The following is an 18,210-nucleotide window of genomic DNA, read 5'->3' on the forward strand; positions in this document are numbered from 1 at the left end:
GGTAAACCCCTTAGATTCACCCCCCACCTCTGTGGTAAACCCCTGAGATTCACCCCCCACCTCTGTGGTAAACACCTTAGATTCACCCCCCACCTCTGTGGTAAACCCCTTAGATTCACCCCCCACCTCTGTGGTAAACCCCTTAGATTCACCCCCCACCTCTGTGGTAAACCCCTGAGATCCACCCCCCACCTCTGTGGTAAACCCCTGAGATCCACCCCCCACCTCTGTGGTAAACACCTTAGATCCACCCCCCCACCTCTGCGGTAAACCCCTGAGATCCACCCCCCACATATGTGGCAAACCCCTTAGATTCACCCCCCACCTCTGCGGTAAACCCCTGAGATCCACCCCCACCTCTGTGGTAAACCCCTGAGATCCACCCCCCCACCTCTGTTAAGTTATAGCAATGGCATAAAAGGGACAATCAACTCAGGGCTCTATGCGCTCACTGGGAAATAATGCAACCCTGTGGAAGGTCAGTTCCACCCTGCTAGAGCGTCGTGGAACACACCTTCCACGTCGTCCATTATTTTCCATAGAACGCATAGCCCCTCATTGATTATACCTTACATAATACATACAGACTATAAAGACCAGCTAAAACCACCTACTTAAAATTAGAGTTGAGCTGAATGTACAGTATTCTAAGGTGTGACAGTAGTTCAGTAGTATCTAGAAGCAGGCAGCAGAGAGCATTCGTGCACTACAGATGACCAGGGAGAAAAACCCTGCTGCACCAAGAGCTGACACTCTGCCTGAATAGCTGACTGTACTATAATGTATTTATATCTAATCTGAATTAGGGTTCAAAATCAATTAGATTTTCAAAAGGGTAAGGATTTTGTTGTCAATGCACTCTATGAGATGTCAATGTAAGGGAGAGTGGGGTAAGTTGAGCCAAAGGGGTGACATTCTAGATGATTCTGTGCTTCCAACTTGTGGCAACAGTTTGGGGAAGGCCCTTTCCTATTTCAGCATGACAATGTCCCTGTGCACAATTTGAGGTCCATACGGAAATGATTTGTTGAGATCGGTGTGGAAGAACTTGACTGGCCTGCACAGAGCCCTGACTTCAACCCCATCGGACACCTTTGGGATGAACTGGAGGGTGAGGAGGGGGTAAGGAGAGGCGGTGAAAGGGTGAGGATGGGGTGAGAAGATGAGGGGAGAGGAGAGTGAGAAAGGGTGAGAAGTGGGAGAGCTGTGTCCATAGCCTCATGAAGAAGAAACTCCTGAATAAACTGTTCCAGAGTTCAGCCATGCGACCTACGAAAGAGGGATTAACCGTAGAAATCAGCTCCAGGTAATCAGTTCCCTATAGCTGCTGATGCTATAACTGAGAGAGAAAAAATAGGCTAACTGGATGGCTTTATTTAAGACATTGTCTAAGTCCCAAATGGCACCCTATTCCCTATATAGTGCACTACTTTTGACCGACCCCTATGGGCCCTGATCAAAAGTAGTGCACTATGTAGGAGGGAATAGGGTGCCATTTGGGAGACATATTGTGATTTAGAAAGGAAATTACATCTCGGGCAACATTCAGTCAATTCAGACGAGCTTCGCTGCTTCGCTTCACCCCAAATTGTGATTTATTTTGGTGGTGAATAAATGTTGAAGCCCATTCAATTAGAAAATCTAAATATGAACCCTCCCTTCCCAACTCAGACAGTCATGGATGTAACCTTTGAGCCCCAGAAAAATCATGGCTGGAAGTTTCTGTCCAGTACCTAGGATGAGATAAATGATCTCATCTAAGTGCAGAAGACCTGAAAGTGTCAGAGATGACCGGAGTATAGTCACTACTGAATTAGGCAAAGGAGCTGCAGAGAGTAGAGAACAGTAGAGTAGTACTTTATTGATCCCATCTTTGGAAAGTGTTTTATTTTATGACTCACTTGTCACGCCCTGGCCATAGAGAGGTTTTTATTCTCTATTTTGGTTAGGCCAGGGTGTGATTAGGGTGGGCATTCTATGTTTATATTTCTTTGTTTGAGTGTTGTTCCCAATCAGAGGCAGCTGTCTATCGTTGTCTCTGATTGGGAATCATACTTAGGCAGCCTTTTTCCCACCTGTGTTTTGTGGGTAGTTGTTTTCTGTTTTGTGTCTGCACCTGACAGAACTGTTTCGTTTTGTTCTACTTTGTTATTTTGTTTCGGTGTTCAGTTTGATTAAATATCTGTCACGCCCTGGCCTTAGTATTCTTTGTTTTCTTTATGATTTTAGTTAGGTCAGGGTGTGACATGGGTATTTATGTGGGTTTTGTAGTGTCCAGGGTGATTGTAAGGTTTAGGGGGTTTATTTAGAGTAGTTGGGTTTATGTTTAGTATAGTTGTCTAGCTGTGTCTATGTTGGGTGTAGTTTTCTAGGAAAGTCTATGGTTGCCTGAATGGGTTCCCAATTAGAGACAGCTGGTTTCTGTTGTCTCTGATTGGGAGCCATATTTAGGGTAGCCATAGGCTTTAGTTTGTTGTGGGGAATTGTCTATGGTGAACGTTTGTAGCCTGTATGTGTGCACTACGTTTATAGCTTCACGGTTGTTTGTTGTTTTGTATAGTTTGTAATAGTGTTTCGTTTCATGTTCATCTTCGTAGTAAAATAAAAGAAGATGGCTTATTTTCCGCATGCTGCGTTTTGGTCCGTCTCTCCTCCACACGATCGTGACAGAATTCCCCACCAACATTGGATCAAGCAGCATGAGCGGAACCAACAACAGCGGCTAAGTATCCAGGACTCATGGTCATGGGAGGAAATATTGGATGGAAAGGGACCATGGGCTCAACCAGGAGAATATCGCCGCCCTAAAGCTGAGCTGGAGGCAGCGAAAGAAGAGAGGCGGCGATATGAGGAGGCAGCACGGAAACAAGGCTGGAAACCCGTAAGTCAAACCCAAAAATTTCTTGGGGGGGGGCTCTCGGGTAGTTTAGTTGGGTCAGTCGGGAGACGTGAGCCAACTCCTCCTGTTTACCGTAAGGAGCCGGTGAGGGCGGATTTGGAGGAGAGTGACGCAGAGACAGTAAAGGAGTTAATGGAGAAATTGGAGGAGAGTGACATGAGGGATGTATTGGTTTGGTGCATGAGGCACGGCATCCGTCCTAATGAACGTGTTGGTGATTTAATGTCACCGGGAACAGCTCTCCATACTCGTCCTGAGGTGCGTGCTAGCTGTCTGGTTAAGACAGTGCCTACAGCACGCACAAAGCCTCCTGTGCGTCTCCAGAGTCCTGTGCGTCCTGTTACTGCTCCTCGCACTAGCCCTGTGGTGTGTGTTCCCAGCCCAGTACCACCAGTGCTGACACCACGCACCAGGCTTCCAGTGCGTCTCCAGAGCCCTGTTCCTCCTCCACGCACTCTCCCTGTGGTGCGTGTCTCCAGCCCAGTGCCTCCAGTCCCGGCACCACGCACCAAGCCTCCTGTGCGTCTCCAGAGCCCTGTACGCACTGATCCTTCTCCCCGCACTTGTCCTGAGGTGCGTGCCCTCAGCCCGGTACCACCAGTTCCGGTACCACGCACCAGTCCTATAGTGCGCCTTGAGAACTCAGTGTGCCCTGTCCCTGCTCCCCGCACTAGCTTTGAGGTGCGTGTCTCCAGTCCGGTACCACCAGTTCCGGTACCACGCACCAAGCCTCAGGTGCGTCTCCAGAGCCCTGTACGCACTGTTCCTTCTCCCCGTACTCGCCCTGTTGTGCGTGCCCTCAGCCCGGTACCACCAGTGCCGGTACCACACATCAGGCCTATAGTACGCCTTGAGAGTCCAGTGTGCCCTGTTGTTGTTCCCCGCACTAGCCTGAAGGTGCGTGTCCTTAGCCCGGTACCTCCAGTTCCGGCACAACGCACCAGGCCTACAGTGCGTCTCAGCCGGCCAGAGTCTGCCGTCTGCCCAACGGCGCCTAAACTGCCCGTCTGCCAAGCGGCGCCTGAACTGCCCGTCTGCCAAGCGGCGCCTGAACTGTCCGTCTGCCCAACGGCGCCTGAACTGCCCGTCTGCCCAACGCCGTCTGAACTGTCCGTCTGCCAAGCGCCGCATGAACTGCCCGTCTGTATTGAGCCTTCAAAGCCGCCCGTCTGCCATGAGCCTGCAAAGCCGCCCGTCTGCCATGAGCCTACAGAGCCGTCCGCCAGACAGGAGCCGCTAAAGCCTTCCGCCAGACAGGATCAGTCTGGGCCATCCGTCTCCCCAGCGCCGTCTGAGCCATCCGTCTCCCCAGCGCCGTCTGAGCCATCCGTCTCCCCAGCGCCGTCTGAGCCATCCGTCTCCCCAGCGCCGTCTGAGCCATCCGTCTCCCCAGCGCCGTCTGAGCCATCCGTCTCCCCAGCGCCGTCTGAGCCATCCGTCTGTCCCGAGCCAGTAGAGCCGCCCGTCTGTACAGAGCCGTCAGAGCCGTTAGTCAGTCAGGATCTGCCAGAGCCGCCAACCAGACAGGATCTGCCAGAGCCGCCAACCAGACAGGATCTGCCAGAGCCGCCAACCAGACAGGATCTGCCAGAGCCGCCAACCAGACAGGATCTGCCAGAGCCGTCAGTGAGCCATGAGCGTCCAGAGCTGTCAGCCAGCCATGAGCGTCCAGAGCCGTCAGCCAGCCATGAGCGTCCAGAGCCGTCAGCCAGCCATGAGCGTCCAGAGCCGTCAGCCAGTCATGAGCTGTCCCTCAGCCCAGAGCGGCTATTTCTCCAGAACTGCCCCTCAGTCCAGAGCTGTCTCTCTGTCCGGAGCTGCCTTTCAGTCCGGAGTTGCCCCTCTATCCTGAGCTACCTCTCTATCCTGAGCTACCTCTCTATCCTGAGCTATCCCTCTGTCCTGAGCTATCCCTCTGTCCTGAGCTATTCCTCTATCCCGGTGCTGCCCCTTGTGTCGATGTTACCCAAAAGATTAAGTGGGGGTAATATGAGGGTGGTCATTTGTAGGGGGAGATATAAGCTGGGATTGACTATGGTGGGGTGGGGACCTCGCCCTGAGCCTGAGCCACCACCGTGGTCAGATGCCCACCCAGACCCTCCCCTAGACTTTGTGCTGGTGCGCCCGGAGTTCGCACCTTAAGGGGGGGGCTATGTCACGCCCTGGCCTTAGTATTCTTTGTTTTCTTTATGATTTTAGTTAGGTCAGGGTGTGACATGGGTATTTATGTGGGTTTTGTAGTGTCCAGGGTGATTGTAAGGTTTAGGGGGTTTATTTAGAGTAGTTGGGTTTATGTTTAGTATAGTTGTCTAGCTGTGTCTATGTTGGGTGTAGTTTTCTAGGAAAGTCTATGGTTGCCTGAATGGGTTCCCAATTAGAGACAGCTGGTTTCTGTTGTCTCTGATTGGGAGCCATATTTAGGGTAGCCATAGGCTTTAGTTTGTTGTGGGGAATTGTCTATGGTGAACGTTTGTAGCCTGTATGTGTGCACTACGTTTATAGCTTCACGGTTGTTTGTTGTTTTGTATAGTTTGTAATAGTGTTTCGTTTCATGTTCATCTTCGTAGTAAAATAAAAGAAGATGGCTTATTTTCCGCATGCTGCGTTTTGGTCCGTCTCTCCTCCACACGATCGTGACAATATCATGAATGCTTACCACGCTGCACCTTTGTCTCCTATTTCATACGACGAGCGTTACATCACTACTTAACAGAACCAAATACTGAACAGGGATGTCTTTAATACTGTAGTGTACAATAATAGAACTGGTAGGCTGTCAGACAGAGTTAGCCAGGGATGCGGATTGTGGAACTACTGTTCATTCAGTCTATGACTCAATAATACCACCTCAGATCAACTAAAGTCAGCCTGCTACCATGGAATCACATGGGATGGGATTATCTCATAATTTACAGTATTGTTGTACATCCCGCAAAGACGCAATGTAATTTCAGTCTGTTAACGTCCCCTTTTCTTTATTTCAGTAAAGAAGGGGTTGTCGTGAGCTAAAAACATGTTCATGGGACAGAGCCCAGACTAAGAGACGCGATCAGGGTCATAGGTCAGATTGGAACACGTAATTTTCCCATAGAACTTGAATTACTCATTGTAATTCTATGACTATCCCATCATAAAGCCAACACTGAACATCTGGATACAGGAAGCTCACGTGCCACTGTTCAACACAACATCTGGGGGTGAGAGATGAACACATTAAATGCTGCTGCATCGCTTGACAGTCTGAATCATTTCACCTTTTCACGAACGTGTCCATTATCTCTCCTCTCTCTTGACTCTGTCTTCTCTAGCTCGATTCTTTCTCCTCATTCAGCCTCTCTCAGAAACACTCCATCCTTCCCTCATTACTCTCAACCCTCTTTCTGTCCCTAACACCCTCCAGACACCATTCTCTTCTGGGAGAATATTACTGTCCAAACACACAGCTCAGAGCAACCCCTGGTCTGAACAGGCTGTGGAGTTAGGTGCATTTTTAAGATCACCCAAGATCTGCATCTCTAGACACTGTCATGCACATACATGACTAACACCTTAAACGCACACACCAGCAGAAATCCACTTTTTCAAGCTGAAAGAAGATGGGCAGAGCTTACCCATGATTTTGCACAATGATGTAAGTCAATAAGTCATCGTTATAGTCAAAGTATGATATATTTGTTCTTGAAGTGACAAAACCGAACTGCCCTCTTCGTGCATATTCATGCCAATGACGTGTCTTTTCCTATGAAATGAAGTTCAAATTATTTTTTGCCCATGTTTCTTTTTAGGGTTGGGTTTACCACCCACCAGCATGGCATTGTTTATTAATCAGAAACACCTGAAAACTGTGTGCGTCACGACTAAGTTGAGCAACATAATAGATTGTCTTTAGCTACAGGAAATATGGTGGTTCAATGAAGATTGTTCACTTAGGCCGTTTACCATTGAAAAAAATAGTCAGTTCCGGTCTACAAAACGGGTGGGTCTCCCATAGACACCAACGCAATAGCAGCTGGGTCTGGTCTACTTAGTTCACTGACTATCATTGAACCAGAAAAAAAACAGCGAGTGGGGTGTCTCGCTTCCTCTTCTGTCTCTGGTACTTGGCTGCCTGAGCCATGGAGCAAATTAAAATAGCGGTCAACGTTAATAATCTTTGGATGCCGACACCAGTCGCACATTGGAAGACATAGCTTGGACTGTGGCCTACAAAAGCCTATTCCTGCTCTTTTCCCATGATCCATCAAACACATTTGGTGTGTCATCATAGTTGTTTATGACTTGTGGTCAGACTCGCTCAGGTGGAACAAATGTACATTTGCGCCTTTTTTCAATTATGATTTTAATGTCATTGATAAAACAGAGAAGTGTGAAATATTTTTTTCAGTGTAACAGTTGTTAAAGTACTTTATGGATTTCACCAGGTTCATATAAATAATATAGCATGTTGATTTGTTATTATGCATGCCTGCATCCTGGGAATAGGGGAGTGTGTACAGTCGTGGCCAAAAGTTTTGAGAATGACACAAATATTAATTTTCACAAAGTCTGCTGCCTCAGTTTGTATGATGGCAATTTGCATATACTCCAGAATGTTATGAAGAGTGATCAGATGAATTGCAATTAATTGCAAAGTCCCTCTTTGCCATGCAAATGAACTGAATCCCCCGACAAAAATTGCACTGCATTTCAGCCCTGCCACAAAAGGACCAGCTGACATCATGTCAGTGATTCTCTCGTTAACACAGGTGTGAGTGTTGACGAGGACAAGGCTGGAGATCACTCTGTCATGCTGATTGAGTTAGAATAACAGACTAGAAGCTTCAAAAGAAGGGTGGTGCTTAGAATCATCGTTCTTCCTCTGTCAACCATGGTTACCTGCAAGGAAACACGCGGTGTCATCATTGCTTTAGACAAAACAGGTTTCACAGGCAAGGATATTGCTGACAGTAAGATTGCACCTAAATCAACCATTTATCGGATCATCAAGAACTTCAAGGAGAGCGGTTCAATTGTTGTGAAGAAGGCTTCAGGGCGCTCAAGAAAGTCCAGCAAGCGCCAGGACCGTCTCCTAAAGTTGATTCAGCTGCGGGATCGGGGCACCAACAGTACAGAGCTTGCTCAGGAATGGCAGCAGGCAGGTGTGAGTGCATCTGCACGCACAGAGAGGCGAAGACTTTTGGAGGATGGCCTGGTGTCAAGAAGGGCAGCAAAGAAGCCACTTCTCTCCAGGAAAAACATCAGGGACAGACTGATATTCTGCAAAAGGTACAGGGATTGGACTGCTGAGGACTGGGGTAAAGTCATTTTCTCTGATGAATCCCCTTTCCGATTGTTTGGAGCATCTGGAAAAAAACTTGTCCGGAGAAGACAAGGTGAGCGCTACCATCAGTCCTGTGTCATGCCAACAGTAAAGCATCCTGAGACCATTCATGTGTGGGGTTGCTTCTCAGTCAAGGGAGTGGGCTCACTCACAATTTTGCCTAAGAACACAGCCATGAATAAAGAATGGTACCAACACATCCTCCGAGAGCAACTTCTCCCAACCATCCAGGAACAGTTTGGTGACGAGCCATGCCTTTTCCAGCATGATGCAGCACCATAAGGCAAAAGTGATAACTAAATGGCTCGGGGAACAAAACATCGATATTTTGGGTCCATGGCCAGGAAACTCCCCAGACCTTAATCCCAATGAGAACTTGTGGTCAATCCTCAAGAGGCGGGTGGACAAACAAAAACCCACAAATTCTGACAAACCCCAAGCATCGATTATGCAAGAATGGGCTGCCATCAGTCAGGATGTGGCCCAGAAGTTAATTGACAGCATGCCAGGGCGGATTGCAGAGTTCTTGAAAAAGAAGGGTCAACACTACAAATATTGACTCTTTGCATCAACTTCATGTAATTGTCAATAAAAGCCTTTGACACTTATGAAATGCTTGTAATTATACTTCAGTATTCCATAGTAACATCTGACAAAAATATCTAAAGACACTGAAGCAGCAAACTTTGTGGAAATTAATATTTGAGCCATTCTCAAAACTTTTGGCCACGACTGTACTTAAGTTTTGACCTGAGTGCCCGTGCTCAAATCATTTTGATGCACTATGAGAGGTAGGCAAGCTTTTTCTGTCGTCTTCAGAAAAGTTTGATTCCTTTAAGCACAAAGTCAGACACATTATGTTTTGTTCATGAATAATGTTGTATATTTAGAGGTTACTCATAAGTGTATGGTATTGTTAAGATGTAATTGTACTTTTTAGGATAATATTAACATTCTGAATTTAACATGTGGTTACTAGCTAGCTATTGTATGTGTGAACGATAGCTAGCTCCTCTAATGATCCCAGTCCCTTGTATTGTGCGTCTATTGTAGAAAGAGTGCTCTATAAATGTTTTGTATTTTCTTTTGGATGCAGGTATGTGGTTTTATCTATGTAAAATATATGTTATGTGTTGATACATAATTAGGAGAGGCTGTACTCATTTTTATATTCAAAAATAATTTTGATGCACTATGAGAGAAAGAGGCGACGATTCGCAGAACATATGTGCTCTACAAATGTTTTGTATTGTAATGAAACAGGAGGGAGCAGGTCTTGAACCCTCGACCTTCTAGCCCGAGGTCCGGCGCGCAATCGACTGTGCCGCAAAAGCATGCTCAAGCGGCAGAGTCGATTTCCGCGCTTATAAACCCAGGGTCGTTACACTACTCCCTCCTTTCAAAGAGCGCGTCCTCGCGCTAGCTTGCGACTTTACGTCTTACAGGAACGCGCTCACCGGCCAAGCACACGCACTGTCGTGGATGCGAGGTCCGATCCCACTTCTGACACCAATGTAATGAAACAGGAGGGAGCAGGTCTTGAACCCTCGACCTTCTAGCCCGAGGTCCGGCGCGCAATCGACTGTGCCGCAAAAGCATGCTCAAGCGGCAGAGTCGATTTCCGCGCTTATAAACCCAGGGTCGTTACACTATTTTCTTTTGGATGCAGATGCATAGAGTGAATTCTGATTCATTAAAACAACCTGATCTCCAAAGGCCACGTCTATAGTCTCAATCAACCACACACAACGCAGAGTTACAGCGGTGCAGTACAGCACCGGTTACATCCGCAAACATCCTTTCTGAATTTAAAAGTAATCCTCGAAGTAATCATATAGTTTTTCAAAAGTATCTGTAATCTGATTACAATGTTTTTGCTGGTAACGTAACGGATTAGTTGCCGTTTTTTTGTAATCCCTTACATGTAACAGATTACATGTCATCCGTTACTCCCCAAACCTGATGATAACAGAGAACACAGAATATATGATAATGTCCGTGCGTATGTCCAAAATATTGTAACGACCCTGTGTTTATAAGCGCGGAAATCGACTCTGCCGTTCGAGCATGCTTTTGCGGCACAGTCGATAGCGCGCCGGACCTCGGGCTAGGAGGTCGAGGGTTCGAGACCTGCTCCCTGCCTGTTTCATTACAATATCAATGACTTCTGCAACTCGACACAGTTTCACTGGAATTAACAAAAGGCAAAAGTCAGACAAACGTCAACCCTCAACATGTCAACCGCTATAATAGGCACAGTTTAGCGGAGACTCGTCTCTTGGTAGTCTTTTTCTGAAACGGTGCTCACATAACGTTTATTAGCTAGCTAAGGTTAGCATGATAGCTAGTTACAGTGACAGCTGTCAGTCAGTGCCCTATTTGATGTTATTTCTCTGCTACACGTAGAGATCAACACAACGTTCCCACCCCCAATGCCTGAATACGTATTAGCAGCCTGCGTCAGTCTTCGAGGTGGAACCGAATAAGAATTTCCGCTCTAGGACAGGAATTACTCGTAATAAGTGCAGCAACTTTCTCTGAGGTGGGCCATTAAAGATTCAATCTGGGATTTGTTTTTCAGCAAAACAGTAGCATTGAAATGACCATTGAACAGATTCCCAGATCCCAGATTGTACCATTAAGTAGATCCTCAGTAAATCCCCACTCTGGAAAGAGTCACTAGGCACTTCTGGCAGATGTTGCCTCTAACAGCTATCTATATAGTGTTATGAGGGCAAACTGAGGAAGGTCAGCCAGGCAGCAGTGCAGGATATCTCTGTGTGAGTGTGTGTGTGTGTGTGTGTGTGTGTGTGTGTGTGTTTCACATCCGTTACACATGTGTATTTTTTATGAATAATGCATGCCTTGTCTACCTAGACGACTTGTGAGAAGCTGTCTTTTCCCTCTAACCTTATGCCTCAATGGGGCACACACGTATTATACCAGTTACCCATACAAATTCTTCTGTAATTGGCAAACAGCATGAGATGCCTGTCTGCAAGACATAACTGGATAAGCATTTACCATTTCAGAGATAAATAAACTGTGAATGGAACAAACTGTGCTCTACTTCCAATTCAAAGACTTAAATTATTAATAGTGTATCATTTAAGTAGGATATGGTGAACATAGAATGAGGAAGACTAAGACTCTCTGCCTATCCAGACCGCATCTGCGCCCTGAAATACCACAGTATGCAAAGTAACCATTCAAACAGCACATGACTGCAGTGACCTATATATAAAGTAGATTAAATACATTTGTATAGCAAACACATTGAATGATCCAACCTCTTTGTAACATACACTGAGTGTACAAAACATTAAAACACCTGCTCTTTCCATGACATAGACTGACCAGGTGAAAGCTATTATCCCCCACTTGTGAAATCCACAAAAAATCAGTGTAGATGAAGGGGAGGAGGCAGGTTAAAGAAGGATTTTTAAGACTTGAGACAATTGAGACATGGATTGTGTATGTGTGCCATTCAGAGGTATAAATGGGCCTTTGAACGGGGCATGGTAGTAGGTTCCAGGCACACCGGTTTGTGTCAAGAACTGCAACGCTGCTGGCTTTTTCAAGCTCACCAGTTTCCTGTGTGTATCAAGAATGGTCCACCACCCAAAGGACATCCAGCCAACTTAACACAACTGTGGGAAACATTGGAGTCAACATGGGCCAGCATCCCTGTGAAACACTTTCGACACCTTGTAGAGGCTGTACTGAGGGCAAAAGGGCAGATGCAAATCAATATTAGGAAGGTGTCCTTAATGTTTTGTACACTCAGTATATAACGTAATATGTAACACTTGACCGTAGCCCCCCTTTGGTATGCATTCATTAAGCCTCATAAGTGTCAGCAAATCTCTGGACATACTATCTCTGAAAATCTGTCATGTATTTTGTTCATGTCAATTATCTCATCCAAACTTTGAACCTGATTTGTTAAGCTTTAAAGACACACAGACACACACGGTAGCTAGCACGTGGTAGACCAGCCCCCTGACAGAGAGATAGAGAAGCAGAACAAAGGTAGGCAATAACATTCAGGTGTCCTTGTGTTGTTGAATAGCCTTGATGGAAGCCAGTTCCCTAGGCAACCCATTAGTTTGGATGTCACAGTCCAGCAGCAAATGGTCCCCTCTGTATTACGGAATAATAGTTTTACACCGAAGGATTATTTTACATATTTTACATTTGTTATACAGTTGAACACAGGTGCTGATACAACTATGACTTTGTCCAGAACAATATGTCTCACTCATTCATAAAAAATAATACATGAATGGTAGTGAATAGAGATAATGAGAGGAAGTGAATTCCCAATAACACTCAAATCAAGGCCACTGGCTCCCCTGCAACAGAGGTGACAACCCCATGTTGAAGCAATATTGGTCTCGTTGACCGTTCTCTTATCCCAGAATAATTTAACCATTCAGAATGTTTCATTCGGACAATACATTTTGTACGGAGTGTAGTACAGACAGTATGCAACTGTTAATTGGATAACACAACTGGTTGTGGATTACAAGAGCAGTCCCTGCTGAAAAATGATCAGCAAATATGGTTTATAGTATTGTGCATAGCCTGTTTTGGACAAACATAGAGAGTGTAGTGGGATTTGTGCCCCGATACAATTTTTGCTCCTGACTGTGTAGTAATGCTGTAATTACTCTCGTAACAACGTTGTGATAACACGCTGTTACATAGGGATCTATTGGAATTGAGTAGTAATGTGTTACCCATCTGTCTCTCTCACCTGTCTGAGGATGAAGCTGGTGGAGTTGGTGCTCCCGTCAGACCTCTTTAGCCGGCTGCGTCTGGAGTAGGTTCCTCTATTCACCTGAGTAGGTACAGCCAGAAACACACACATCATTCTCACTGTCACTCACTTTACAGCACGACAACAAGGGCACCATAAGGAACACCGGGGCCCCACAGGTGATCAGGTGATCAGGTGCCTGGGTATAGCCTGTCCCTATTGTATGCATTTCCATCCCGTCTGTAACAGTGTAGCCTGCTGTCCACGTCTGGCTGAGACCTGAAGACTTGCATTGGCTCCCCAAACTAATGGCTAAGCTTTAGCTCAGCTTATGACCTTTCATAAGAACTAAGGATGTAATTTATTGCAGAGAAAATACACCTGCATCACATTGGATTTCTGCCTAACTTAAAAACAAGTGTGTCATTTTTAGAACCTATATATTACATGTTGACTATTTGTTGTAAGATCTTAAATATGTAAGATGGTCTAATATTTTGGTATAAGGCTGTAAAACTAGGTCATGTGTTCAGTCAGTCTGCCCTTCATAAATGGATTCCAGCTACATGGATGAATTATTAAATACCCTATTTCAAACCACATCAATCAAATTCACATACCATCTGCTAAACTTCACACTGAACACGACTACATCACATACAGTGCGAAGTTTATGACGTACCACGGATTATTGAGCGTTGTTCACAAATATGAGAAAATAAAGAAACTAGCCTATTAATAAATAAATATATAGCCAACATAAATCTGTAACTAACTTTCTGAAGGTAGGTAGTCTCATAGAGAATGCTTTCCCCATTTTGGTGCAGTGAAGTTGGTAGTCATCCCACAGGATAATCTTAATTACACATAAATGTGCAAAAAAAATTATTAACAGCAGTAAGAGAACCGAGTCAGAAACCTATAGAGCAGACTATCTACTATATTGCGGTACTTTACCTTCTGGAGTCCATCGCCTGCACCATGACGGGTGTAGATGTGCCGGGACATTTCGGCTAGTTCGTCAGTCCAGGGGGGAGGCTGCCTCTCTGTCCCGGTCCATGGCAACTGCTGTTGCTGTTGTTGAGTTGGTTCCTCCAGCTTTGCACTGTTGCTTACAAACTGTCAACAGAGAGAGGAATGATATGATACAGTGCTTTCTTGGTAAACAGTCCGTGTGAATTAACCAACCGGTATCTGTTTGCGCGCGTGCAGTAGTGCTTCTCTGTGCTGCTGTTGTAGGTTACGCTACAGATGTGCACGCGCAACTGGCATGCTCTTGGCTGCTGAGCTCTGCCTCTCGCATCATCCATCGTGCTGACTATTTACATGATGTCAATGGCTCTATCTGTCATTCTCATCTGGAGAATGTATTGATGTTTCTAGTGACATCAGCTTCTTACATTACAGTTTTGTTTTATTACAGGTTTGTATGTTATGTTTGTATTTCTTTTTGACCTTGGAATAACCTCTGCGGGTCTGTACATATATATTTGGAATGTAAATAATGTAACAATTTACCCAAGAATGAAATATGAAAACAAGAAATCCTGTTGAAATGTATTTTGGGAATTGATAAGACAATAAAACTATTGTCCATTATTTTAACACTAAATATAAATGTGTATTTGGTGCTCTTTCTTACAGGGTAAACATATAAAAACAGACATAAAACATACATATAGCATTACACACATTGAATATTTACATTTCAACAGACCAATGAGCTGTGGTGTGGTGATGGGATCAAGAGAGAAAGCTGTGATGCCCTCTATTAAAGTATACTGTTTGTAATCCACTGCTAGTCAAGAGAGTGTGATTGGTTGATCAGAGCACTCCCTCTCCCAGGGGCTTCCTCTTCCTCTCCATAACAGGCATGGAAAGGGAGATCCCAAATCTGATGTCACCCCATTGAAGTTGACATTTAAAACGGTTAAGGTAAGAAGAAGAAAAAAACAGTTATGGTAAGGGTTATTTTAATGTCACACCCTGATCTGTTTCACCTGTCTTTGTGCTTGTCTCCACCCCCCTCCAGGTGTCACCCATCTTCCACATTATCCCCAGTGTATTTATACCTGTGTTCTCTGTTTGTCTGTTGCCAGTTCGTTTTGTTCGTCAAGCCTACCAGTGTTTTCCCCTTGCTCCTGTCTTTTTCTAGTTCCCGTTTTCTAGTTTTCCCGTTTTTGACCCTGAGACTGCCTGCCGTTCTGTACCTTATGGACTCTGATCTGGATTGCTGACCTCTGCCTACCCTTGACCTGTTGTTTTGCCAGCCCCCTGTTCTAGTAATACACTTTGTTACTTCGACACTGTATGCATCTTCTCCTGAATTGTGACAGTACAAACTGGCCATGCCTGACCCAGCAGACTAAGACCAGCTCCGCAACGCCATCTCCTCCCAAGGAGCCACCATTAGAAGGCACAAGGAGTTGCTTCATGGTCTTATAGAAGGGTTCCAGACCTTGGCCAAACGTCATGAACGAGCATTGAACACATTATTGGAGTAATTCCGCGGGTTGTCTGTTAGGCAGCCTACCACTACGGTAACTTCCCAGCCCCCCAGTAACCCGGCCACCCCGATTTCCCGGGAACCCCGCTTACCTCGCCCGGAACACTTCGATGGAGAGTCGGGCACCTGTCGGGCGTTTCTCGCTCAGTGTTCCCTCATCATCAAGCTGCAGCCCTCCTCCTTCCCCTCGAAGATAGCATACCTCATCACGCAATGTCCGGGAGGGCTCTTGCCTGGGCCACGGCAGTATGGGAACAGCAGTTGACCGTATGCTTCAGTCTGGAGGAGTGCGTGGCGGATATGAAGAAAGTTTTTGATGCTCCATTGTCCGGGAGAAAGGCTGCCCGAAAGTTACTCCAGCTACGGCAAGACTCCCACAGTGTGGCAAACTATGCAGTAGATTTCTGTATGTTGGCAGCTGAGAGTGCCTAGAACCCGGAAGCACTGTTCGACATGTTCCTGCACGGAGTATCGGAGGAAGTAAAGGACGAGCTTGCTGCCCGGGAACCACCGATGGATCTCGACTCGCTCATCGCCTTGACCATTCAGATCGATGGGCGACTACGGGAGCAAAGGAGAGGAGGTTCGATTTCACTCGCCCGCCCAAGGCTTCCACCTCGCCTCCGAGACATCCCGGAAGTCCCAGACGGCTCCGTTGCAGAGAGAACCCGAGGCTACCCGAGATCCCCCAAGAGTCTCCGAAGTCTGCCAATTCACCTCTTTCCGAGCCAATGCAACTAGGCAAAGCTAGGCTGTCTCCAGCTGAACGGCTATACAGGCTTCACACTAAGAGCTGCCTGCATTGCGGGACTACTGGCTATTTCGTGGCCACCTGTCCACTAACAGACCAGGCTCACCGGTAGGAGCGAGTACTCTGGTGGGCCATACGGAGAACTTTTCCTCTCCCCTTACTCGCACCCCTTTTCATGCCATCTTGCTGTGGGGGAACCAGTCGAAATCACTCCGGGTACTCATCAACTCTGGGGCTGATGAGAGCTTTATGGACGCTACCCTGGCATCCAAGCTGGGCATCCCCACTCAGCCCCTCTCCATTCCCATGGACGTTAGAGTGCTGGACAGCCCTCTATAGGCTGGGTCACCCACAATACCACCCCCATCAACCTACGTGTGTCAGGGAACCACAGCGAGGCGATCCAATTCCTGCTCATTAAGTCTCCTCAGGTTAGCATGGTTTTGGGATTTCTCTTGGCTCCAGCGACACAATCCCCTTATTGACTGGTCTGCTGGTGCCATCATGGGCTGGAGCCCGTTCTGCCATGCTCATTGCCTGAAGTCAACGCAGCCTGCCCCGGGATGTCTTTCTGGGGACTTGGAAATTGCCCCGGACCTCTCCGCCATTCTCGCGGAGTACCAGGACCTCCGGGAGGTGTTCAGTAAGGCCCGGGCCACTTCGCTTCCTGCCGCCACAATCCTATGACTGCAGGATCAACCTTCTCCCAGGCACCACTCCGCCCCAGGGACGACTGTACTCTCTGTCGGGTCCGGAGACCAAGACAATGGAGACCTACATTAAGGACTTCCTAGCTGCAGGGTTCATCCGTCCTTCTGCCTTCCCCGCCCGGCACAGGGTTCTTCTTTGTGGAGAAGGACAAAACCCTGCGCCTATACATTGACTACCAGGGCCTCAATGACATCACAGTGAAGAACCACTACCCGCTACCACTCATCTCCTCGGCCTTCGAGTGGGCCACCATGTTCCCCAAGCTGGACCTACCGAATGCCTACCACCTGGTGCGGATATGGGAACGTGACTAGTGGTAGACTGCCTTCAACACGGCCAGCGGTCATTCGAGTATCTGGTCATGCCATTTGGCCTTACCAACGCCCCTGCTGTGTTCCAGGCTTCAGGCTGTGTTCCAGACATGTTGAACCGGTTCGTCTTCGTCTACCTCGACGACATCCTCGTGCTCCATGTCCGACAGGTTCTCCAACGCCTCCTGGAGAACCAGCTTTTCATAAAAGCAGAGAAGTGTGAATTCCATCGCTTCACCATCCCCTTCCTGGGTTACATCATCGTTGCAGGGAGTGTACAGATGGATCCCGGGAAGGTGAGAGCGGTGGTGGATTGGTCCCAGATAACCGGATGTTTGTTCTTGACGCTGTCCACTCCCCGGTCCTGGAGTGGGCCCACTCCTCCAAGCTTGCCTGCCACCCGGGCTCCCGTTGGACCCTGGCCTTGGTGCAACAACGCTTTTGGTGGCCTACCATGGTTCCTGGCGTTGCCACATGCACGATCTGTGCGCAGAATAAGACTCCCGGAAAGCTCCGGCTGGTCTCCTTCAACCTGTTCCTCACCGTCCCTGTTCTCACATATCCTTTGTCACGGGTCTCCCCCGTCTGATGGCAACACCGCCATCCTGACAGTAGTGGACCAGTTTTCCAAAGCCGCCCACTTCATTCCTCTCCCCAAGCTACCCTTTGCCAAAGAGACGGCCCAGCTCATGGTGCAGCATGTTTTCCGGATCCATGGACTCCCAGTGGACATGGTCTCCGACCGGGGTCCTCAGTTCTCGTCCCGGTTCTGGAAGGCGTTCTGCACACTCATTGGGTCATCGGCCAGCCTGTCCTCCGGGTTCCACCCCCTGTCCAAAGGCTAGTCGGAGCGAGCCAACCAAGAACTGGAGACGACTCTTCGCTGCCTGGTCACCGCCAACCTCACCACCTGGAGCCAGCAACTAGTGTGGGTTGAATGTGCCCGCCAC

The 18,210-nt window shown here is 47.3% G+C and overlaps 1 protein-coding gene across 2 annotated transcripts in view; it reads right to left on the reverse strand.

Moving 5' to 3' along the window:
- LOC120063766 (voltage-dependent L-type calcium channel subunit beta-4-like) overlaps positions 1 to 13,989 on the reverse strand; it is a 63,070-nt gene extending 49,081 nt beyond the window's left edge. The window contains exons 1-2 of one of the 2 annotated variants that reach the window (XM_039014059.1): positions 13,939 to 13,989; positions 12,979 to 13,062 (exon numbers count right to left, since the gene is read on the reverse strand). In XM_039014059.1, the coding sequence (XP_038869987.1) occupies positions 12,979 to 13,062; positions 13,939 to 13,989 (135 nt within the window). Of the gene's footprint in view, positions 1 to 12,978; positions 13,063 to 13,920 lie in introns of both variants that reach the window. The other variant, XM_039014058.1, reaches the window with a different exon arrangement.
- Between the last annotated feature and the right edge of the window lie 4,221 nt (positions 13,990 to 18,210).

Source organism: Salvelinus namaycush, chromosome 19 (assembly GCF_016432855.1).
Source record: "Salvelinus namaycush isolate Seneca chromosome 19, SaNama_1.0, whole genome shotgun sequence".
Lineage (NCBI taxonomy): Eukaryota > Metazoa > Chordata > Actinopteri > Salmoniformes > Salmonidae > Salvelinus > Salvelinus namaycush.